At 51.1% G+C, this 23710-nt stretch overlaps 1 protein-coding gene across 11 annotated transcripts in view; it reads left to right on the forward strand.

Moving 5' to 3' along the window:
* Positions 1-23710, forward strand: part of LOC118936110 (monocyte to macrophage differentiation factor 2) — a 107496-nt gene that overhangs the window by 15429 nt on the left and 68357 nt on the right. For 4 of the 11 annotated variants that reach the window (XM_036932916.2, XM_036932917.2, XM_036932926.2 and 1 more), the window contains exons 2-6: positions 8880-8961; positions 10354-10514; positions 12536-12610; positions 18212-18313; positions 19026-19095. In XM_036932916.2, the coding sequence (XP_036788811.2) occupies positions 8880-8961; positions 10354-10514; positions 12536-12610; positions 18212-18313; positions 19026-19095 (490 nt within the window). Of the gene's footprint in view, positions 1-6500; positions 6598-8879; positions 8962-10353; positions 10515-12535; positions 12611-18211; positions 18314-19025; positions 19096-20948; positions 21085-21324; positions 22389-23710 lie in introns of those variants that run through there. The other 7 variants (XM_036932925.2, XM_036932924.2, XM_036932927.2 and 4 more) reach the window with 6 other exon arrangements.

Here is a 23710-nt window from a genome sequence, read left to right on the forward strand (position 1 = left end):
AGACTAGCATAATGAACTGCTGACGCCTGTGGCCTCCCTGTAGTGAATACTAACATTGTGGCAAATTTGCTTCATCTCTGCTTTTTCTCTGTCTGGTCTTTGAGGACAAATCCCAGGTGACGTTATGTCAGTCCCTATTTCTAACTGGTGAGGACAGTCTCTTCCTTAGCCACTGGACCCCATCATGCCTGAGAGCATCACCAGTAACTCCCTTCAGATGTGGCCAGTGTGGCTGAGGAACTGGATGGCGGGCTTTACTGAGTCCTAGTGAATTCGCATTTATTCTGTCTCGTGGGGCTTGTGGCAGAGGCTTGATCAGATTCAGGGTCCAACGGTCATGGCAAGAAAGGCAAGAAGCTCCGCACCGTGTCTTTCCGGGAGGCATGAGATATCTGTCCGTCCCATTTCCCACAAGGCTGAGATGATCTGAGGCCTCTGAGGAAATCGCCTGGCTCTCGCCCTCCTTTGAATGTCCTGTTGCTCAGCAACCTGCCATCAACCTCTGCATCGTTGGTGATTGTTGTTGGAGTCAGTGGCTTCATCCGGGCCAGTTTGGGATGTTCAGCATCCTCCCCTAACAAAGACCCCAGCCCCGGGCATCCCTGCCCTCAGTGTCCAGAGTGGCTGGGTGGTCATTATCATCCAGGAGAAAGGCCTTGGGGGAAGGAAAGGCCCAGTCCTGTTTGTAAGTAGATGTGTTTTAGGGCCTGTAGGTGGTGTTTCGGCCTCTGTGAACTCCTGGATGTGCCCAGTGTGTGTGCATGTGTACACGTGTGCATTTTGCCATAGAAGGTGTGTCTCTGGGGGAATCTGATTCTTTGCAGCAGGCAGGCACCCCGTTCAGGAACGGAGGCCTGGATCCTGGTCATAGGGGATGGAGTTGGGCTGAAAACCAGTTTCACCAAGTCAGAGAGCCCTCTGCTTTGGAGTTTCTGCGGCTACCCCCGGCCCCAGGATGGCACCCTGGACCCTTGGCCACTGGCAGGGCCAGGCTATGCCAGGGTGTGTGGCACTGTGCTGGCAGGTGTGGCTGCTCAGGGCCTCTGCCATGTTCCACAGGCCCTGGCGAGGCTCCTCACCTGTGGAGTTAGAGCCGCCTTTGCTTCCCCCAGGTGAGCCCCAGCTAATGGTGCCCCGGCAGCGGGGAGATACTTGCTGGTTTTCTCCACGAAGTTCGTCCCAGTAAATCCCAGTCTGGGACATACACCTTAGAGGGTGTAGGATTTGTGGTCAGAGTTCTGGGTGAGGAGGAGGGCATTGTTTTTCCATGAGCGCACCGGGAATGGTCTGGATTGAAACCATATCGTGACATTGGGGAGGGGGATGTGCAGAGATGAAGATGTGGCCGGAGAGTGGCACACTGGGTTTAGGATGGGGGCAGTTCGGGGGTGGCCTGTCTCTTCTAGAGGCCATTGGAGGAGGACAGATGTCCCTGCCCAGGGTGGCCTTAGCTGTGGGGGCTGCAGGCCCACACTCTGGTGGCAGGGCCCAAGGAGATGCCCCTGAGGAGCCCCTGTTGCCTGGCATCCCGGAGTCAGGGTCTGGCTCCACCCTTTCTGAGGGGTTTCTGCGTCTGAAAAATGGCTTTGATAGCCCAGTGCTGCAAGCCGTGGAGTTTGGAGAGCAGCCCGGAAGTGAGTGCAGCTTCATTTTAGTGGGAGGAATCTGAGAACAGACCCTCATTATCTCAGAGGGAAGGCGATTCCCCAGGGAGCCTCGGGGAGGGTGTAGGGCTGGGGTCCGGCCCCAGGTCTGTTGGGCCAGGGCTGCCAGGCGCACAGCTCCAGGGAGTGCAGTTCACATGGAGTGCCAGGTGCAGTAGCCGGGGCCGGAGTTCCCTCCTGCAGACGGTGCTGGGGTCCTCGGGCCCAGCACCCCATCTGGTCTCGGTCCTTCCCATGAGTCTCCTTTCTGCTTCCTGCTCTGTCCCCGCTGGGGTTTTTGAGCCCATGGCTCGGTGAGGTGGCACCAGCCCAAGCACTGTTTCCCCTGCTGTTTCCCGAAGAGGGAGGCAAGGTGCTCTCTGCTCCGCAGGAGGAACCTGAATTCATGAATGGACACAAAGAAGCAGCCCACAGCCAAGCTGGACAGGGAGAGGGTGCCGAGGGCCTGGGGCCAGCTCAGCCCTGGGCTGGCCTCGCCTCCGTGGGACAGACTGACAGACAGACCCCCTTTGTCTGGAAGCCTGGACAAATGTCTTTAGTCCTCTGTCCCGGGGACCCAGGGCTGCCACTGCCAGGCACAGTCCCAGCCCGGGAGGGGCAGCTGCAGGTTCTTCTGAGCTGGGCTCAACTGGGAGAGAGGCAGCCTGCTTCTCTCTGGGGGCTGCAGGCCTGGGCCCAGGCCGAAGGAGAGGGAACAACTGCAGAAGCTCTGAGGCTGGGCCTGACTCCTCCAGGCGAAGTGGGGGAGCAGGAGGGGAGAGCGAGCAGCTGGATGTGCTCAGCTTAGGCTCCGGGGTGGGAGGCCCAGGAGGTGGGACAGGGGCAGGTGGCCAGCCAGCCTTGGCCTTGTTGTCTCGAGTCTGAATGACTTAATAAATGCCTCAAGATGACTGATTATTCAGTTATTTGCCAGCCACTACCTGTTGCATGCCTGGCTCTGCCATGGTGCCAGGAAGGTGAAGAAGATTCAGGGACAGTCCCCTCATTTCAGTCGAGGGGCCAGGAAGACCCAGAAACACCCAAATCCATGTCTTGTGCCATGGTAAGTGTCACATAGGCAGTCATGGAGTCCAAAGGAAGACGCTACTTTCCCTGCCTAGGAGTGCTCCAGGAGGAGAAGAGAGGGAAGGACATTCCAAGGGAGCAACAGCCAGTGTAGTGCCCTGGAGGAGGCAGAGGCAGGTTATGACCCAGTCTGGATGGCGGTGTGAGGGTAGGGATCAAGGAAGGCTTTTCAGAGGGGTCTTTTGACCTGGGCTTTGAAGGCTGAATAGGAGTTCTTTAGCTGGAGAAGAAGAAGGGATTTTTAAGCAAAGATACAGTGTGTGGAAGGCCCAGAGGCACAGTGACTATGGGCCATGAGAGTGCCTCCCTGGGTTGAGGAGGAATTGCAGGCTCTGAGTTGGGGACAGGAAACTGAGGAAGCTGATGCCCTGGGAATGCAGGGTCTTCTGGCTCATGCAGTTGCTACCTGCATTTTTGTTCTTGGCCTTGGCACTGGCTCATGTGCTTCTGGGTCCTCTGGGGCTCTTCCCTGGCCCATGAGACCTGGGAGTCTTGGTGTGGATTTTCCAAGGTGGGAGGGACTAACAAAGCCAGGGTTCTGGGGGCCTGGGGATGATCCCAGGACAATTTGCAACCAGAGCTGCTCGGACCACTGGCCAATGAAATGGTGATTTCAGTAGCTGGCAAATGGCCCTGTCCCTTCCCATCCTTTGCCTCCAGGGCCACAACCAGTCCTCTATCCTGGAGAGGATGCCCAGATACATTATATAGTGTAAAAGACAGATGGCAGAACCCTTCCCATCAGAACCACAGGCAGGGCTGGGAAGGGAAAGCTTGCACAGTGGGAGGTATAGACTAGGAGTCAGAAGGTCTGGATCCCAGGCATAGCTGCATCACCCCCTGGCTTGGAGCTCAGCTTCTCTGAATCCCTGGTTAAAGTGGCAGTTACGATCTTGGCCATGCTCAGTTTACAACAAGATGCGGAGAGGAGGACATTGGAAGTATTTGGGTAACCTGTAAGACAGGGATGTCTATACCCATGGCAGACATTGATAATTCATCGCTGCATTCCCTTCCCTCCACCTCTGAGTCACTCTCAGAATCCTTGTCACTCTCCAACTCCAGGCAGCCCTTACTAGCTGATCGGTTGGAGTTGACATATAAGTCAAAGCCAGTTTTCTGTCCCTGCTGAACCTGGTGTTCATGCTGCGGTCCCGGGGCCATGTCTCACCCCTGTCCTGTGGCACCCGGATGCCCAGAGGAGATCCTGCACCCATCTGGCAGTTTCTCGCCTCACCCCTGGGCAATGGCCAATAGCTCTCTGTCTCCATGGGTTTGCTTATTGTGGATATTTCATGTAAACGGAACCATATAATTTGTGACCTTCTATGTCTTCTTTCAATTAGTATCATGTGTTTGAGGCTTATATACACTGTAGGCAGGTATCAAAACATCATTCCTTTTTATGACCCAATAATATCCTACTGTGTGGATGGACCACGTTTTACCCATCCATCCATCAGTATGTGGCCAAGATTGAAAACCGCTGGCCTAACCCTCTGTAGCCTCATCTTCAAAGCAGAATAATACCATTTACTTTGCAAGGATGTTGTGGGCTTTAAATGGGACACTCTATGATGGGTCAAACACCAGAAAGAAAACAGTGTCTGGGCTCTTTGGGGGCTCCCCAGGGAGGGGTGAAAAAAATTCTTTGAGCACCACTGTGTGTCAGGCACCCCCTTATCTTAAGGTACCTGCAGGCTAGGTAGTATTAGCTCCTTTGACATACAAGGAAGCTGCAGCTCAGAGACAGTAACTAATATTCTCTAGGACACACAGCACCTTAGTGACCATGCAGAGATTTTCCACTCAGCTGTGTCTAGCTCCAAAGACCCCTGCTCCCTCCAGTTTAAGAAGGAATTCAAACTTCTGACCTTGTTCCCTTGCCAGCATGTGGCTCTGGATCTCTGCTCAGTCTGGGATCCCTCCACAGGGAGTTGCCCTCCCCACCCCATCAAATACTGTGGCCCTGGGGGCCATCTAAGCAGCATGGGCTGGCTGCAAAATGGGATTCTGTTCTCCAGAGAGGAGACGGGCAGACTCAGTTTCCTCGTTTGGTTTAACCAGTGACTACCTGCTTCCTAGAAATATCAATTATTTTAAGGGAAATTTCCCATAATGTTGAAAGCTGCCTGACTGCCAGCTCTGTTCTGGAACGTTCTAAAGTTTACCTATGCATGTCATCTGCTGAAAATGATTCCCTTGTCCTCCTGGGGAATGGGGTAAACAAGCCATTATAGACCATACAATGGGATGGCGCTCAGCAATAAAAAGGAAGGAACCACTGGTACACACAGCAACATGGCTGAATCTTACATGCACCAGGCCGAGTGAGAACGGCCACACTCAAAGGGCCGTACAGAGAAAAAGAGGATGGAAGGGTTATTTGGATAATTGCCAAGAACAGTAATGTTCGATTTAGGAACGTCCATCTTGTATAAAATAGGTTTGTCTCAGGTGTGTTTTAAATGGAAAATAAGTAAATACCTGTTTGGGAGTCAAAGAACATTCTCCTCCCCTAAGAATGTGCTTTGAATTTGTACACTAAATTCTCATTAGACATTAAAAAACGACTGTAAGACTACCATCTGCCTCCACTTACAGAACATCCTGGGAAAGGCAGAGCTATAGGGACAGAGCCTGGCAGTGGGCATGGGACTGGGGAGAGGTTTTGGGTACCATGGGGCATGTGGGCATTTTGAGGGGATGATAAATCTGTTATTTATCTTGATTATGGTGATAGACGACTTTCCACATTTTCCAAAACTCATAAGAAACTGTGCAGTGGGAAAAAAGAAAAAAGAAAAAAAACTATACCAAAAGGGCAAATAAGAAATTAATTAAACAATAAGTTCATTGTCCTCTTAAAATGCTTGCCTAGAGGTTTAGGAAGAAAGACATTAGGCTACAAGGAGTTAAAGAAAAAGTCACTGGTTTGGGGGGTGGTGGGAACTCCATTTCTTGGGCGTGTGCCCAGCCCTGGGGCCCTGTCTCCCGGCCTCTTTCTCTGCCTGGCATTCAGTGGCTGCAGCTCCAGTGAGGGACAAGGGAAGTTCTGTGGCGCTCAAAAATAAATAAAAAACTGTCCATCCGGGGTCACCACAGCAACCGTGACATCACCCTTGACCTTGGGAGGCTGGTGCCCTGGGTGGCTCATTGGTGTGTGTGCCAGGGGCAGAGGAGAGCTGGAAACAGATGCCGGAGAGCTCCCTCCACCGGAGACTTGGTGTCACCGCTGGGAGAGAGGTTGGCCTCTGCCCCCCTAGCCCAGCTGGGGGAGTGTAAATGGCACAGCCCCCTGGGGGCCTTTACTCTGAATCCATCCCAGTTAACACTGGTGGACCTGTGTCAGTGTCTCTAGGGCTGAATGCCCGCACACCTGGTGGCTGACGACAGACATTTACTCTCTCCCAGCTCTGGAGGCCAGGCATCCAGAATTGAGGCACCAGCAGGGTACGTTCCCTCCCAAGGCGCTGGGGGAGCATGTGTCCCGGGCCTCTCTCTGGGCATCTGGGGAAGCCGGCCGTCCTCGGAGCTTCTTGGCCTGTGGACGCCTCACTCCTTCTCTGCCTCTGTGTTGCATGGCCTCCTCCCTGTGCACCTCCGTATCATCTCCCCATCTTATAGGGCCCCAAGTCATGTCAGGGCAGGGCCTAGCCTCCTCCAGGGGGACCTCATCTTAACTAATTACACCTGCTCTGCTCTGTTTCTAGATAAGGCCTTGTTCTGGGCCTGGGGGGCTAGGACTTCCACACTGGGATTTGGGGGAGACAGTTCAATCTGTAACACCACGTTGTCGTAGCTACGTTGTATTTCACAAGCCAGTCTTGGCCACCGATGACTTCGTTCCGGGCCACCCACCAAGAAAGTGGGCTCATGATGGAATGGTTGTTTTGGGCTCCTGGGAAGGCTGTACTCATGTGGGGCCCTCACCTCCAGGGGCAGGTCCTTCATCTCTGTGGCTGTAGCCCTGCTAATCTGCCCCACGTGGTGCTCAGACTGGGAGTTGGAGCACTGACGTCTGGCCGGCTCAGCTCAGAAGCCTGGCCCTGGGACTTGCTGTCTAGTGGGGGTGGGGGTGGCGGTGGGCACAGGAGGGGGTTAGTTTACACATCTGTCTCATGGGCTCAGCGTGACCCTGGCTTTGTCACAGGTAGAGTGACCACAGATGCCAGCAGAGAGCAGTGGGGATGGGGGCCACAAATTGGGAACCCCAGACTAGTCCATGTGCTGAGGGGCCAGCATAGGAAAGACAGATCCCAGGGGTGCCAGGGCAAGTGGCAATGTCACGCCTGGTAGATACCCCCAGCCCTCCAGCCTTCACTCCCGCCCTGCACACATGCACTGCTTGCACACTCCCTGTCTTTTCATGCTGGTCCCTGTGCCAGGAGTGCCCTGACCTCACCTGCCATTCTTTCTCCAGGCCAAGTCCTCACTTATTTAACACTTGTGTGCAGGGTGCCCACCAGGTGCCAGGTGCTGTGCTGGGCACAGGGGATTGTGTGTTCCTGTGCCCTGGGAACCACAGACATGGCGTGGACCTTTCCCCTCTCAGGAGCCTTCCGCCTACCCTGTGTCCTTCCTCTGAACCCCTAGAACACCCACTGCCACCCAGCACATAGTCAGAACACAGCAAATGTTTCCTGTGAGAATGAGAAGCATCGCCTTAAATTGGGATTTCTGCTTGGCCCTGACGCCTTCAGGACTGCTAAACTCTGTCCCCACGCTGAGTGTAGAGCCAGCCTACAGAAGGTGTTTAATAAATGCTCTATAAGCTGTACTGGCATGGATGTAGCATATAGAAGGTGCTTATAATTCCTCAGTGAATTGTACTTGGCATTCACCCAGCATACAGATAGTGCTCAGTAAATTCTCAGTGAACTGTACTAGCATGACACCAGCAAACAGAAGTTGCATAATAAATGTCTGACCTGTACTGTATTGAGCCCTTTGTTCTGAACCATATACTCCTTTCCCATTTTTGTGGGTCTTCACTAGAAGAACTGGGATCTTGGGGAAGAATTTTTGGTGTTTTAGTGGAGTTTAACTCCATCTGGTGAATAACAACGGTTGGTGAAGTCTAAGGCAAACTGTCTGCTTCCCTGATTCTGAGCCTGTGTGGGCCGAGCAGGTGACCCCTGCCGGGCTGGCCCTGCTTGCTGACCCAAGAGCCAATTGCATGCAGATCTCAACCCCTGGTTCTTAGATTCTTGTGCCCCTGGCCAGCCAGGCTTACCTTCCCAGCCCAATGTGCACACCCTTGCACAGAGTCGCACCAGCCCAGCCTGGGGCCAAGTGCTGGGCGCTGGGCCATGGCCCCTCCTGACCTCTGCACTGTTGAATCCCCTTCATGAAAGCATGGTGGTGGTACCCTCTGCTTGTGGAACTCCAGTACCAATCAAACGAGGGAGGGAGGGGAGGGAACGAGTCCTGGAAGATTCCCAAAAGACACCAAATATCAGGAATGCTGAAGCCACCTGGCAATTCCACGTGTGGCCCTGTGTCCAGCAGAAATGAATGCAGGTGCTTCCAAAAGGTGTACACGTGAATGCTTATAAGAGTCTTAGCCCTGCCTGGCATGTCTGCCTCCAGCTGACTGGATATAGGAATTGTGGAGCCTCCCTCAGTGCAATACTGTCCTGTAAGGAAGACAGCCGATGGCTGCATCAACACCATGAATGAATCTCACAGTCACCTGGGGCCAAAGAAGCCCGAAGGAGGGACTGTGATCCCATCCATAGGAAGTTCAGGACAGCCTGAACCGCAATGAATTGGGGGGAGATACCCGCTGGGAGGGGGCATAAGGGTGCTCTCTGGGGTCTGGGAAGTGAGCTCTGCTCCTCCCTGGTGGGGCCGTGTGGACATGTTTACTGAGCTGTGCCCTCGGGGAGCTGTGCTGTGTGGCATTGCACATAACGGGAAAATGCTGCACCCCAACATTTAGCAAAGGTTTCTAACAAAACCTTATTGGGGATTAGGCACAAAATATTGGGTAGTTAAAAAAAAAGTGTGATGAAAGTGAGAGGGGGAGGAAGAGGGACCCTCTCTTCCCACCCGTAGGGGCTGAGGTCTTCAGGCCTCATGGGAATCTGACCGCAGCCGCTCCCAGTTTCCTAGCCGAGCTTCCAGGAGTTGTGCCTCTCATTCCAGGTTCATGAACCGCCGGGTCCCTGCCCACAAGAGGTACCAGCCCACGGAGTACGAACATGTGGCCAACTGTGCCACGCATGCTGTGAGTCGGCTCTGGGGGCTGAGAGGGACACTTCCGGGGTGGGGGAGGAAGGCAGCCTCTTTGTCCTCGGAGAGGTTCACCGCCCCTTCCCACGGCACTGCCCCAGGTGGCTGGGAGAGTGAGTGGGATCTCGAGGGAAGGCCACTGGGTGGGTTGGACGGCAGTGCTGGGCATGCCTCTCTTTTGCTCTAAGAATCTTTAGTGGCTCCCTGGTACCTGCTACAGCATCCGGACGTCATAGCAAGCTCCCAGCCGGGTTTTAGCTCGTATGTCTGCTCCCCTCCCACTGCCCTGCTCTTCCCCAAGGAGCCAGCATCTGAACACACTGCTCCCTAAATAGAAGGCACAACTCTGTGCCTTTGCACAGGCTCTTCCCACTGCCAGGAATGCTTGCGCTCCCCACCACAGCCTTGCCTAAGGAATCCTTCTCTGGGCAGTGAACCCCTCTGAGAATCTAATGAAAGGTCTAGTCCTACATTGTCCAGTTCAGCAGCCACTGACTCCATGTCCCTGTTGAGCCTTAGAAACACAGCTTGTCTGATATGCTGTGAGTATAAAATATACTCCAACTTTTGAAGACTTAGCATGAAAGAATGTAAGATATTTCCTAACAATTTACATTACTTACATGTTGAAATGATATTTTGGATATATTGGGCTAAACAAAATATATCATTAAAATTTGTCTCACCCACTTATTTTTCCTTTTTAAAATGTGACTACAAGAAAAATCTAAAATTCCCTGTCTACTGGCTGGTGTTGGCATAGATCCTTTCTGCAGAAAAAGTGCTCCCAGCACACAGAATTGGGCAAGGACTTCCTGCCCTGGTGCTTTGGAGCATCCTGACACTTCTCAGAGGGGACAACAGGCAAACGAATTTGGCTGAGGGAGGAGTTTTCCAGGTGGATGTGATGGGTAGGAACAGTCTGCTGGTAGAAGCTACATGACATGTGCGGCCACAGAGAGGCAAGAAGCAGGGTGGTGTGTGTGGGCACCTTGAGGCTGGGAGTACCAGTGATGTGGCGTGGGGCCAGCAACTGGTGATGTCCCTTAAAGGCAGGGGTCTTGGCTTCCTGTCTTACCACTATGTTCTCTAGAGATGTACTGTCCAGTATGGTGGTCACTGGCCTTGTGTGGCTGTTGAAATTGAAATCAATTAAAATGAAATAAAATGAAAAATTCAGTTCTCCAGTGGCAGCCAGTCACGTTTCAAGTGCTCAGTAGCCACATGTGCCTAGAGGCTCTCCCATTTGACAGTGAGGGTCTAGGACATTTCTATCGCCTGGGAAGTTGTGCTGGCCAAGTGGGTCTGGAGGGTAGGGCAGGCAGGGTGCTTGGGGAAGCTCAGGAGCCCACGCCGAAGGCTGTCCCTATCCCATGTCCACTTCCAGCTCTGGATCATTCCCAGCATCCTTGGCAGCTCCAACCTCTATTTCCTGTCGGACGACGACTGGGAGGCCATTTCCGCCTGGATCTACGGCCTGGGGCTGAGTGGGCTCTTCGTGGTGTCCACTGTGTTCCACACGATCTCCTGGAAGAAGAGCCACCTCAGGTACCTCTGCTCAGCCACGGGAGGGGGTGCCTGCTGGGGGGCGGCCAGGGGCCAGGTCCACTGAGGACCGTGTGGTGAGGCCGAGCCTGGGACGTGCCGGGTGAGCCAGGAGGGTCCAGGGCATGACCCTCACACCGTCTTTGCCTCGGACTGGCCAGGGCCGCATCCTCCAGGGGTAGTGCACGTTGCCCATGTGAGCCTCTTCTCTGAGAGGCCCCTAGAGCAAGTCCCCAGCTCTCAGGGTGGCCACCAGGGGCCCTCGTAACTACCAGGATTGTCGCCTCCGGGCACCCCTTGGGTTCCAGGCACTCTTCAAATGTCATGCCCTGATCTTTTCAATAATTCTGCAGTGTAGGCATTAGAATCCTGGATTAAAAATTTTTCAGTTTGTTTTGTTTTTAAGTTTTTAGGAAATTGTGGTCAGTACACTCAATGTGAATTGACTGTCTTGACCATTTCTGTGCCCAGTTCAGGGCATCAACCACGTGCACAACCACAGCCCCGCCATCTGTCTCCAGAATTTGCTTATCTTCCCACACTGAAACTTGGTCCCCATTAAATACCAGCTCCCCATGCCCCTCCCCCAGCCCAATGCCCACCATCTATTTTGTCTCCGTGGATTTGACGACTCCAGGGACCTTACAGAAGTGGAGTCATAAGGATTTGCCCTTTTGTGACTGGCTTATGTCACAGAGCAAAATGTCCTCAACCCAAGTTGTAGCAGGTTTCAGAACTTCCTTCTTAAGAAGTTAAATGAGTACAGTTGCGCCGTACATGCACACCATTCTGTTGACCCGGTCCTCTGTTCGTGGGTGCCCGGGTTGCTTGCACCTCTTGTGACCGGGCCTTCCCTGAGCATGGTGTCCCAGGGCTCATGCACACAGCGGCACGCACACCCCCTGTTCTGTGGACGAGGACACTGGAGCTCGGAAACTGAAAGGCCTTGCTCCAGGTTCTGCAGCTGGTTGTGTCCAAGCCAGAGCTGGTGCCAAGAGCCCAGGGCTCGCCCCAGAAACCAGGGGATGCCAGGGCCAATCGCGCTCAGCTGCAGTGGCCACACATCCCCAGGTTCAGGGTCCCCCTGGCCAGAAGCCCCATGATGTTTGGGGTGTTCAGTCCTTCCCACGTGGACTTGTCCACAGACACATGGTGGCTCGTGTCCTCTGAAGTCAGTCGTCCAAGAGGACAAGGGAGAGGCTGTGGCACCTTTTTATGACCTAGCCTTGGAATAACACACCATCATTTCTGCCATCTCATATTGGTTACACGCATTTGCCTTCGTCCTCGTGGGAGGGGGCTACACCTGGGTGTGAATGTCAGAAGGTGGGCTCCTTGGGCTCCTTCACCGTTTTGGAGGCTAGCTGCCACCCTGGTCAGACACACTGAGAGCTGTGGTTCATTCTGCAAGGTGAGGTCATAACAAATAGCACATGTCTGTGGAGTGCTTCTTGTCAAGCACTGTGCTAAGTACTGATGCGCTTAGTTCTTTCAGAGGCCCAAGGTGGGCTGGCGACAGCCTCCCTGTTTGACATAGGAGGGAGCCCAGTTCTGGAGACAGTAGGGAACTGTTTCAGGGTCATAGGGTCCCTAAGTGGGGCTGGGATTCGAACCTAGGCCTTCTGGCTCTGGAGCCTGGACATGAACTAGCATGCCAGAAACCAGGGGTCTTTGGTGGTGGGGGCACACATAGTTTTGTTGTTTTGCCCTTTTCTTTTAGCCACTGAATTTTTTCATCATTGCAAATGCTTTGGAAAGCCCAGTATATAAAACATAAGGGCCGAGTCATCCTGGTTAGAGCACAGGAGTTGGTCAGACCTCCGCCTCACAGGGAGAGGGCTCCCAGTGGACCTGTGGGTGCCTCCATTCAGCCCTAGGGTGTAGGGGGCCTGGTTGCAAACCACCGCTCTGGGCACACACAGATGGGGGCCCTGAAGTCCAGGGGGTGGCTGCTGGCCGGAGGTGGGACCGCCCCAGCGCAGGTCCCGACCAGGCTCAGCCTGACCGCCGCCCCTCTGCCCCAGGGTGGTGGAGCGCTGCCTGCACATGTTCGACCGCATTGTCATCTACTTCTTCATCGCGGCCTCCTACGCACCCTGGTGAGTGCCCGCAGCCCCGGACCGGCTGGCTTCCTCTCCTTGAACTTCTTTCTCTATTGGGCTGGGTAATATGTTAATTCGGCACAGAAGAGCGTAGGTAAAAGATGCCCTCTACCATTTTCCTTCCTAGAAGCAACTACTTATTACCAGTTTCTGGTATAAAGTTCCAGAGTTATGTTATGAGCAAAAGAGCAAGTGTGTGTGTGTGTGTGTGTGTGTGTGTGTGTGTGTGTGTGTGTAATTATTCAGTCATAAATTATGTTTAATAATTTGATTTGATTAAAAATATTATTTAATAGTTTGTATTCAATAATTATAGATTAAAATATATTTATAGATTGAATTTAGATACATAAACTAAACACATAAGTATATTTTTATGAAATATATAAAAAAAACAAAATATGTACATGTACATAAATATATATATACATACAGTGTGTAAATATATGTTTTTGTATATGTGTACATGTAAGTGTATATACACATTTGTGTAATATATGGACATACAGACATATATACTTATATTTTATATTTGTAAGTGTAAATTTATACTTTCCTCCTAGAAAAGGAAGGACACTGTACACACCATCCTGCAGTTTGCTTGCACGCTGTGGGTGATATAGCTGGGGATGTCTTTCTGTATTAGTACATTGCAAATTTTCCTATTCTTTTTTAAGATAGCATGATATTCTCTGGCCACCCCTATTTACGGGTACTTATTGCATTGGGACACTCCATTACTTTGCTATAATAAACAGTGCCACAGAGAATGTCCTGTGTGTCATTTTGTACACATGCCTGGACGTTTTGCCTGGAATCATAAGAAATTGCTTAGAGGCAACCTTTTCTGACCTATAGAAATAGTGGGTTTCTATGGTCAAGCCTGGTCTTTGTGGGATAAATTTGAGGGTTGGACGTCTGAGTGGCAGGAGAACCTCTTAGTAACTGGGCTGACTGTCGCCAAATCAACCTCCACAGATTGTACTAGCTTAAACTCCCCCAGCAAGTGACTCAGGGTTTTTGAACCTGATTTGGTAACAAATCCTGAAAGTTCTGGAATAAAGAAACACTCGGCTTCAGGCCTCACGCACAAAGTCTGGGAAACCATCTAGCCCTTGTGAGGGAAGAAGGACCATTTTGCCCACAGTTGGTGACCATGTACTGCATGGCCAGGTGGTGCTGGGGCTGTGACACTGAGGGTCTGGTCAGTGAAGGGGACTCTATGACAGACCAGTGAAGCCATGGTGAGACGGCCTTGTGTACATGCAGCTGTTGGAGCTCAGAGGAGGCAGTGGCCTGGCGTGGGGGCCTCAGGAGGACTGCCTGGAGGAGGTATGCGGCTCTGAGGATCTGCATGTTGGCCTCTGAGGAGTGGGGAGCCACAGAAAGTATAGATCCAGGTGAGGGGCAGCTTCTGGATAGGTGGGAGGCCACTGAAGCATGCCAAGAGCAGAGGGAGAGGAGCCAGCTCCACAGGAGGGAGCTTATTCCATGCAGCCACTGGTCAGCCCTAGCTGCCCTCAGGCACCACCTGCAGTTGCCGGGAGCTGGGTAATGCCAGGTTTCCTCTGGATGTGGCCTGGCCCAGTAACACACATTTCCAGGGCAGTGCTCTGGCCGTCCTCCCCTTGCTGATTTAACGCTGGGTTTCTGGTCTTTATCCCTCACTGTGACTGAGCACCAGCTCTGTGCCCATCCTGTACTGGTATCTGGGGACACGCAGGAACAACAGCACAGGCCCTTGTGGGGCATGTGGTCTCACAGGCAACACGGACACAAGCTTTCAGTGTTGCTACGAGGAACTGAACCACAATGGTGGTAAGTGCCGTGCAAGCGGGGCACAGGTACGGACAGGTGTCCTGTTTTGGGGGCTGTTTTGGAGGAGGAATTGGCAGAATTTGAGGGTTGATTGGATGTGGGGGATGAGAGACAGAGCAGCTTGGTGGTGACCAGTTTCCTGGCTGGACACTGGGTGTATTGTGCAGAGGGGACATGGTGCTAGGTGGTGTGGAATTATTTGATTGGGTACTTTACCTTGTATTCCTTTGGTTTTCATGCTGTTCCCTGCAGAGCTCTGAAGGTTCCCAGAGGACCATGAAGGGGGTGTCAGTACAAATGGCTCTGTGCTCCCCCATCCCTGCTTCAATAAAAAAAAACTTATTTTTTGTTTTAATATTTGTTCTTGATGGCTGGACTTTATATAAAATTCCTGCATGTAACCTTTACTTAAGGAAAGGGTGTAAAAGACAATTGAAAATCTGTGGCATAGTAAAAAGAGAATAGATGGTGGTGTCAGCATGAAGATCTGGCCCTGGGCCAGCCTTTTCCTAGCCAGGGGCCCCTGGACAATTACTGGATCTCTCTGAGCCTCAGTTCCTGATCTGTAAAATGGAGATGATGACAGTGCATACCTCCCAGAGCTGTAGCAAAGAGAGATGAGCTAAGGGCACTGACCAGCACACAGACGTCATTCACTTATTTTAACTAGGCAGTACCATGTCACGAGTCACGGAGAAAAGTGAAGAGATCAAGTGTGACACAGAATCTTCCTTGATGCTTCAGAAAACAGATGAGTTGCGAACATTGAGGAGGGCAAAAGAAACATCACTGCGCTGCTGGACAAGGAAAAAGACACAGTCCAATGCCGTGATTTCAGAGTTAGAAGGTTCTGTAACAGAGTGGAGCAGCAGTGGAGTATGAGGTTCAACCTCATCTGTGAGCAGCTGCCCCAAGGGTTCCTGCCAGTAACCCACACCTGCAGGAGGCTTCCTCATCCCTCCTCTCTACTGACTGGCAGATGCTGGAGGAGGCTCCGTGGGAAAAGTGTGAGATAAGGAGATGAGCAGTGGGGCCAGCTGATGGTCACAGGCTGAGCCGCATAGCTCTGATGGCTTTGGACGGTGTCATCTCACTAATCTGCAACCACGTTTTTCAGATTCCCTTCCCTGCAGGTTCCAGGTGGGATGGTGGAGGTGAAGCAGCGCCTTCTGGCGTGCAGTACCAGGGCTATTGCTGACACCCCTTGTCCTGGAAATGTTTGCTCATCTTGATACCCAGGCATCTCCTCCTGCAGTTCTCCTGGTCTTGGACAAGATCATCTGGAAGAATGCACATTTTTTAAAAAGCCAAAAAATTAAAGCAGTCTGAAAGCAGCTTATAGAAATGATGGACAGAGACAAATCCTTCAGATGTTGAGACTGAAAAAAAAGAAATCACCTACAAAGGGGAAAACTCAGGCTGGCTTCCAAAATGTGGCTGCAAAAACCACTCAATGCTGAAACACAGCATTGACTCTTGTGCAATTTTTCAAAGGTAGGCTTCAGAATAAACCGTCTAGTGAGGTTATCACATGAATGTGAAAAGAACAGGTAATCATTTTCACAGCTGAAGTCAGAGAATCCAGTACCCATGACATGTTCTTGAAAAAGAACTACTTTGAACGACAAAATCTAGCGAATTAAGAGAATATTTCAAAAAGAGAACTCAAGCACGGTAGTGAACCTGGACAGTCTTTAAAAAAGCAAACCGATATCAAAGAGTTGTGTGGATTACAGCTAAAGAACAGAATGTGAATATTACCAACTTTGAGAATGTGCAACAGAGTATCTCTAAGAAAAATGGCAGCTGGTGTGGAACGCGTGAGAGCTCTTGTCTTTCATAGCACATGTCTTTCATTAGAGTTGACAATGGACACATAAAAATTAAGAAGAACATCCTTATGCTTTTCATAATTTATCTTAACTTCAGAGTCAGGAGTGAGTTCTATGGTGAAAAAATGGTTGCTTGAAGTTCAGCAAATTTTTCATTTTCATTTTCTTATGTTAAAGTCAAGTTACAATTAAATATAATACTTCTGATTTAAAAAATGACCTGTGTAATTAGATTCTCACCCTTTCTCCCTTCCTTCCCTGCCATCCTGTCCCTGCATCTGTTTCTCTGCTCCACAGGCCTTTCTACCCATTGACCTATTTTGGTATCTGGAGATCTGGAATGATCTTCACTGATGGTTCCTTTGGTAATGGGTTGGGTTATTATTTTTTTTACCTTTAAACTTTCCAGTATTATTTCACTTTTTAATAATGACAGTTGGACTCTAGGCAGGTTGCTTTTTACTTTTTTTTGGCAGAAGTTTTACATAAGGTTGTTCTCATTCAAGAAATTCATTCCAGAAAAAAAGGGAAAGGACCCCACCCCGGCCACCATCACTGATAGCTATCCCTTTCTAGATGAAACCACTGCTCCTGCTCGGGAAGGGGCTCAGATTGGTTTCTCTGCATTTACACCTGTCTCTTCATGCGTACAAACAGTATGGCTCTGTTATCTCAACTCCCCCCACCCTTGGAGATCTATCCATGTCAGCCCAAACACGTCATCCTCATGTTTTCCAAACTGCTGCGAATATTCCACTGGATGGTGTGTTAGTCGGGGTGTAGTTGTAAGGCAGACATCATACACTGATTCGAATATGGAAAATGTGATAGAAAGGATTATTAATGGGAGATTGAAGTAATGGAAAATGGGCTAATGAGAGGCAAAGACAATTCCGGGAATCCAGTAGTGGCAGATAGAAAGGACATCAGCTCCCAGCCCCGCCTCATCAGCAAGGGCACAGCCTCGGCATGCTGGACAGCCGAGAAGACACCAAGGTGCCCCTGGGTGTGAGTTGCTGGAAGTCAGCCCTCGGTGTGCCAGGGTGGGGGGTGCCACCCACAGGAGGGGCCAAGCTTCATTCCTTGTTCTGGGCCAGGAAGCTTCTGGGAGCTGGGTGCCCCTGGATGGGGCAGTTGAAGAAACACCTCTGGGCCAGTCAGTTATGCAGACAGCAGCTCAGAATCAGCCTGCTGGATGGGAATCCACTTGTGCTCATGGGGGACCCCTGGCATGTACTGTGCATGTGAAGAGCGGGTGCAGAGGCACAGGCCTGTACTGTCAGGGGCCCCTGGCTGTGTGGTCCTGTCACACAGCACCCTGGAGACCCCACTGGGCTGGCAGTGAAGAGAAAAGCTGCCAGGAAGCACCTTCCCTCCTGCAAAGTCTGTCTGTCACCCCCTGGTGACAGTTCAGTATGGTGCCCCCTGCATAGGAAGGATATTTCCTATGGAGGCTTACAGAGCGGAATTTGGAGTTGAGAGCAATGAATTGACGACCAGCACAGAAGAATACTGTCCTTATTTCCCTCCCCCTTTTGGTAGACATTTGAGTGGTTTTCAGGCTTTTCCTATTGGGACAGATGAGTGACCTTTCTGTGCCTCCTTGTGCCCCTGGGGCCGCGAGACTGAGCCCCTGATGCGAGCACCTCAGGGTGTCGGATATGGCCAGGTTGCACCCCAAGCAGAGTTCACTTGTTTAGTCCTGCTCGTTGGAGATGCCCTTTCCCTTCATGCTTGGACCTGATCAGTTTTGCTAATTTTCCTTTAATAATCGTTTGTTTCTACTTCTTCTTCCTTCTCTGCACACTTCTCCCCATGAGAGCCGTGTCCCGTCCCTGAGGCCATAGGGGACAGGACTCCTCTGGGGTCAGTTTTCTGTGACAGGCTGGCCATGGAGGGCTGGGTCCCAAGGCCCCCCTCAGGCCATGCCCTCTGCTCTCTCTCCCAGGCTGAACCTTCGGGAGTTGGGCCCCTGGGCCTCCCACATGCGTTGGCTGGTCTGGATCATGGCCTCTGTTGGCACCATCTATGTCTTCTTCTTCCATGAGCGGTAAGCTAGAGCTGGGGGCTCAGGTGGGTGGGGTGTCCTGGGGAGATGAGACCCCAGACGCATAAGGGCATAGCTCTGCCTGGCATCCCAATGCTCAGGCCCCTGGGTGGCCACCAGGTCCACATCCCATAGGGTCAATCTGAAGAGTCTTAGAAAGACCTGGTAGGTTCCTAGACCCACTGAACCATGTCACATGTTACCTGCCCTCCCTGTTAGCAGATAAGAGACTCTGAGCACTTCGGACTCCTGTCACATCCATCCATCTGGGTGACAGGATGGGAATAATTACATGGGGAAAGAAACAGAGCTATAGGTGCAAAAGGAAAGAACAGACCCCTGGAATCTCCAGGGACAGCCAGCAAGTGTTAATTGATACAGCCACTCGGATGGATGGGGAGTGGCTGCTCAGGCGCTGTGGGGGAAGGTGCTGGGATTGAATAGTAATGTCTGCCTGGGCTTGAGCATGGGGAGTCTCCACACGCATGCCACCCTCATGTCATTCATGGATGTGGAAACCGAGTCTCCAAGAGGGAAAGAGGTGTGCGCAACTCCCAGCTCTGAGGGTACCTGTTGGGTGTAGCTGGCTGAAATCTGAGCCCAGGAGTGCTGGGCAGAGTGAAGGCCCTTCTCCTCACCCTTCTGGACAGGGTGTCGCCTTCTTCCAAGAATGGGGAGCCTGTCCTGAGGCCAGCATGGCTTGTCTCCCTGCCAGGTACAAGCTCGTGGAGCTGCTCTGCTATGCCGTCATGGGCTTTTTCCCTGCCCTGGTCATCCTGTCTATGGTAAGTCCCACCATCCGGCCTGGGGCCTCTCGTCCGGCTGCAGGAGATTGTCTCCAGAGAGTGGCTCTGGAGATTGTCATGTTGAACCCTCTCCTCTTGCAGACGGGGAAGTCTGAGGCCCAGGGGTCGGCTGCCTGTATGCACATAGGCATGCTTGCCTGTGTGCTCTGCCTAACCAGCATTGTGGTCATTGACCCCCTACACTTCAGCTTTCCCTTCTGCTTAAGGATTAAATAAGAAAACCCATGAAAAGTGATCAGAATGGTGCTTGGAACATAGTAAGTACCCAGTCACTCAACTAAATCTTTAATAACGTAACTGGTGACAGGCAGAGCCAACTGTCAGGTCCCCTGGCTATCTCTGGTGTTTCTGCATCCCTAACCTGCTTCTTGGCACATGAACCTGACCGGAGGAGGGGCAACCAGTTGGAAACATTTACCATGCACTTGCTGAGCCCTTCCAAAGTGCAGGAGGCTGACCATTAGATCTTACTTCCTCACCTGGGTGTCTTGGAGATGGCTCTGACCACCCCCCACCCTTGCATTCATGGCACGCAGGCTCAGAAAGGGGAAGGGGGTGGTCAAGTCAGGCAGCCCCGCCCTGACCGGCTGAGCTGGGGTTTGGCCCCACAACCTCTGACTTTGAGTACTGGGACCCAGAGCTGCCCCTCTGCACCCTGTGAGGGGTAGAGTTGTGCAGAGAGAGGGCTGAGGACCTGGCCAGGGAAGAGGAGCAGCTTGCGTGGCACCAGCACTGCGGGGATCGCCTCTCCTCTCTGAGCCTCAGCTGCCCATCTGTCAAACGGGCACAATAAACTCAGCCTGCGTAGTACCTGCTCAGGCCAGTTAACAGTTTATTATTTTAAAATTATATTATTAGTAGGTGTTAAAGTTTTATGTAGTCAAACCTAACAGCTTTAAAAAATTTTTTTTAATTTTATGGCTTTTACCTTAAAGTGTTACAATAGAAAGGCTTCCCTTTCCCAAGGTTATGTAAACACTTATCTATATTTTCTCCTGTTTCTTTTATGGTTTATTTAAAATTTTTAACTGCAGAATAATGTTTATTCCCTCCGCAGTTTCTGTATATGGTGATTCCTCACCAAATGATTAGCTAGATCTTCCATTTATCTGCCATTTAAAAATACTCCTTCTCGCATGTGTATATATATATATATATATGCATCTGTTCTGAGATTTGAAATGCTCCATTGACTGGCCTGTTTCTACCCTTGGACCAAGCCATCTTACCTATTGTGGATTTCTTTGCATTTTAACCCTTGGCACTGAAGTCTTGACCCATTAGTCATCCTGCTCATGATTTGAATTTAGCTTTACAGATGACTTTCCCCCTTGCCCATGTTTATTTTTATTTAAATATGTATATTTAAGTTATATCTATTAAATTAGAGACTAGCCATCAAATTATGTATTATATATATTTAAGTACATATATATATATATATAAATATATATATATATATATGTCAGGGTATGTTTAAATACTGCAAAAAATAAGTCATGTCTGAAAATGTATAAAAGAGCAGAAGACCCTCTCCCCCTGCCCCCAGTTCGATGCCCTGGGTGCAACCACTGCTAAATCTGTTGTGTATCTTTTCCATTTCTTAATTTATATGATGGATTTATTGTTAAATCTCCTATCTGTGCATGTGTAGACACACTGACTTTTTCTTTTACAAAGTGAGATCACACTGTAGGTACTATTCTGCAGTGTGCTTTTTGCACTTAGCACGTGTTAAGGGCATGTTTCCAGGACTGTCACATAGAGTAATATTTGCCTCGTGAAGCCATTGATTGGGAGCAGGTGTCAGAATCTCCTTTTCAGGGATGAGTAATATTCCACTGTGTTTATCCATTCATCTGCTGATGGACACTTGAGTTGCTTCCACCTGTTGACTGTTGTAAACAGTGCTGCTGGGAATCTGGATGTACAAGTGTCTGTTTGAGTCCCTGCTGTCACTTCTTGGGGGTAAATGCCCAAATATATTAAATTTTAGAACAGGTAAAAAAGTCTATAAAATACTTGGAGAATTTGGTAGAAATGCATTGCATTTGGGACTTAACCTGGGGAAAACTGACAACATCACAGCATTGAGAAGTCCACCGGGGAACTGGGGCTGGCTTGCCATCTACATGTTTTCGTTTTGGGTGGGGGGAGAATGGCTGGCTACTCCTCTGACCTGTGCCCCCCCCTTTTTCTTGCCAACAGCCCAACACCGAGGGCATCTGGGAGCTGATGACCGGAGGGGTCTTCTACTGCTTGGGCATGCTGTTCTTCAAGAGTGATGGGAGGATCCCCTTTGCCCACGCCATCTGGCATCTCTTTGTGGCATTTGGTGCTGGTACCCACTACTATGCCATCTGGAGGTACCTCTATCTGCCCAGCACCCTGCAGGCCAAAGTGCCCAAATGAGGTGGCCCAGACTGCATGGGGCATTTGTGCATTTGGAGCAGAGCAGCATGGGAAGTGTGTCTGTGAACATTAGCCCAGAGCACAGTGCCCAGGCCCATCTGCCCTCCCATGGGCAGGGCTTTTGATGGGTCTGAGGATACTTCTGGTGACAGCCAGACCGTCCCTTAGGTTCTAGGTGAGAAAGAAAGCATTAAGTCATTTTTACAGAGGAGAAATTAACCCCGTAATGTGTTTCTATTTTAGACAAGTGTTTCCTAAAGAGCCAATAGTAACATTGTCAGAAAAGGGAACAGACATTGTTTTGCAAATTGGGAAAAGATAGGCCAATATGTGCTTCCAAAGTTCCTGGGGAATCTAGGAAGGAGTCTGGTGGGTTGTTTATGTGTTTATGCTCAGCTGGCCAGGGCTTTCTTCTCTGCACCAAAATCTTGGCTGGGGAATTGTCCCCTGTTCAGGGAAAGTCACCCAACTGCAGGAGCTGGGCCTGGATCCCCTCCCCAGATAGTGTATATCTGTGATCATGGCAGACATCACTAATCAATGGCAGCATGGTGTGGTATCAGAATTCTCAAGACGGTGCTCTGGGCAGCCTCTGCCAATTGACTCAGCACTGACAATGGCACCTGTTGCCTGCCTGGTGTGCTCTGCAGCTGGATGGTGGCCAGACCAGTAAAAAGTCTCCAGTTTGGGGAGCATGTTTATCTCCTGACACTATGCTTCGACTCCCTCTCCCTTGTCCCATTTGGGGAAGCTCCTGGAGTGGGAAGTTTGGGGGCAGTAGAGGGAGACTGAGGCTCACACCCTGAGCAACCCCTGACTTCCTGCTCTACCATCACTGCTTAGTGCAGAGAAGCGAGCAAGCAGGGCTGGAGAGGCTGTTACTTGGTCATTTCTTCTCATGCTGAAAAATCCAGAGAAATTATGAAAGCCATTCATTACAGGGGACAAACAGATCCCGGGGACCTGCTTGCCAGGCTCCAGATTTGGTGTTCGTGGTGCCGACATTCAGATCTTGCTTGGTGCCAGTCATGGTCCTTAGAGGCTCCTCAGCTGAGCCCCAGAGGGAAGGCCTTGCTGATGTGAAAGGCATCTGAGCAGAGTGTCTGGAGCACTGCAGTGTCTGGAGTCCCTGGTAGTCCAAAGACAAGGCTTCCAGGGACCTGGCCTCACAGCCACTCCTGGGCCAGCTGCTCCATACCTGCCACATGGATGTTTACTGGGGAGGACATTTACTGGAATCTCAGAATCTCTGTCTCAGGTTAGATGGGCTTCCTTCTATGACCACCAACCAGATTCAAGTGGGCAAAGATAGAATGCCTTATGCTTACTTAGTTCTAGAACATTCCAGGGTATTTCAGGGCTCCAGCATCTGGAATCTCATGTGTCCAAGCCAGTATTAAATCATTTGACACATTCCTCAGAGAGTGGGTTCTGAGCTGGGACATGCTTTGGGGACGTTTTGTCCTCTTGCATGTGTGTGTATGTGTGTGCGTGTGTCTGTCTGCACTCACCCATGGAAGCTGCCTTTGTTTGGTATGTCTGCCCTTGCCGAGCTCACCAGGTATCTCTCATCCATTGTGGTCAGGGCTGGAGGTCAGGGGGAGCGGACACTTTGTAAGGGAAGGCAGGCCTGGTTGGGGGCAGGGACACTGTGACATGGACATGAGGCAGGGGCTCATGTGAGTTCTGGGCTGCTGTCTAGGGGACCTCCCAAAGCATGGTGCCATGCCAGGCTGAGATCAAAGTCCTGTTACAGGGCCAGTGCTGGGCTCCTGGGGCAATGACCTGGGACTTCTTCAGTGGCCCCACAGCTCCTGCTGACCTCCTCATCTGATACTGGCATCTCCTTATGCCCCCTCCTGCTGGGTATGTGATCTTGTATTTTCCCCTAGACAGTTTGCCTTGTAATGAGGTACCAAGCCCTCTGATGGGCACTCTGTTCACCTCTCATCCATCACTCCTATTTGTCCTTCAAAGCTGTGCTCGGACATCAGCGTTGAGGACCTTCTGGCCTTCTTCTGACTTAGGAGTCCCCCTCCTGCTTCCCAACACCCCCTGTGCTCACCTGCACCATAGCTTAGAGACCTGTCCTTTGTTTCCCTGGTACTTGTACGTGCCCCTTACCCAGGAACTCCTGGAGGGAGGGGCTGTGTCTTGCTAGATTTGGGATGAAATCCAGCAC

The sequence above is a fragment of the Manis pentadactyla genome, chromosome 10 (genome assembly GCF_030020395.1).
Source record: "Manis pentadactyla isolate mManPen7 chromosome 10, mManPen7.hap1, whole genome shotgun sequence".
In the NCBI taxonomy this organism is placed as follows: Eukaryota; Metazoa; Chordata; class Mammalia; order Pholidota; family Manidae; genus Manis; species Manis pentadactyla.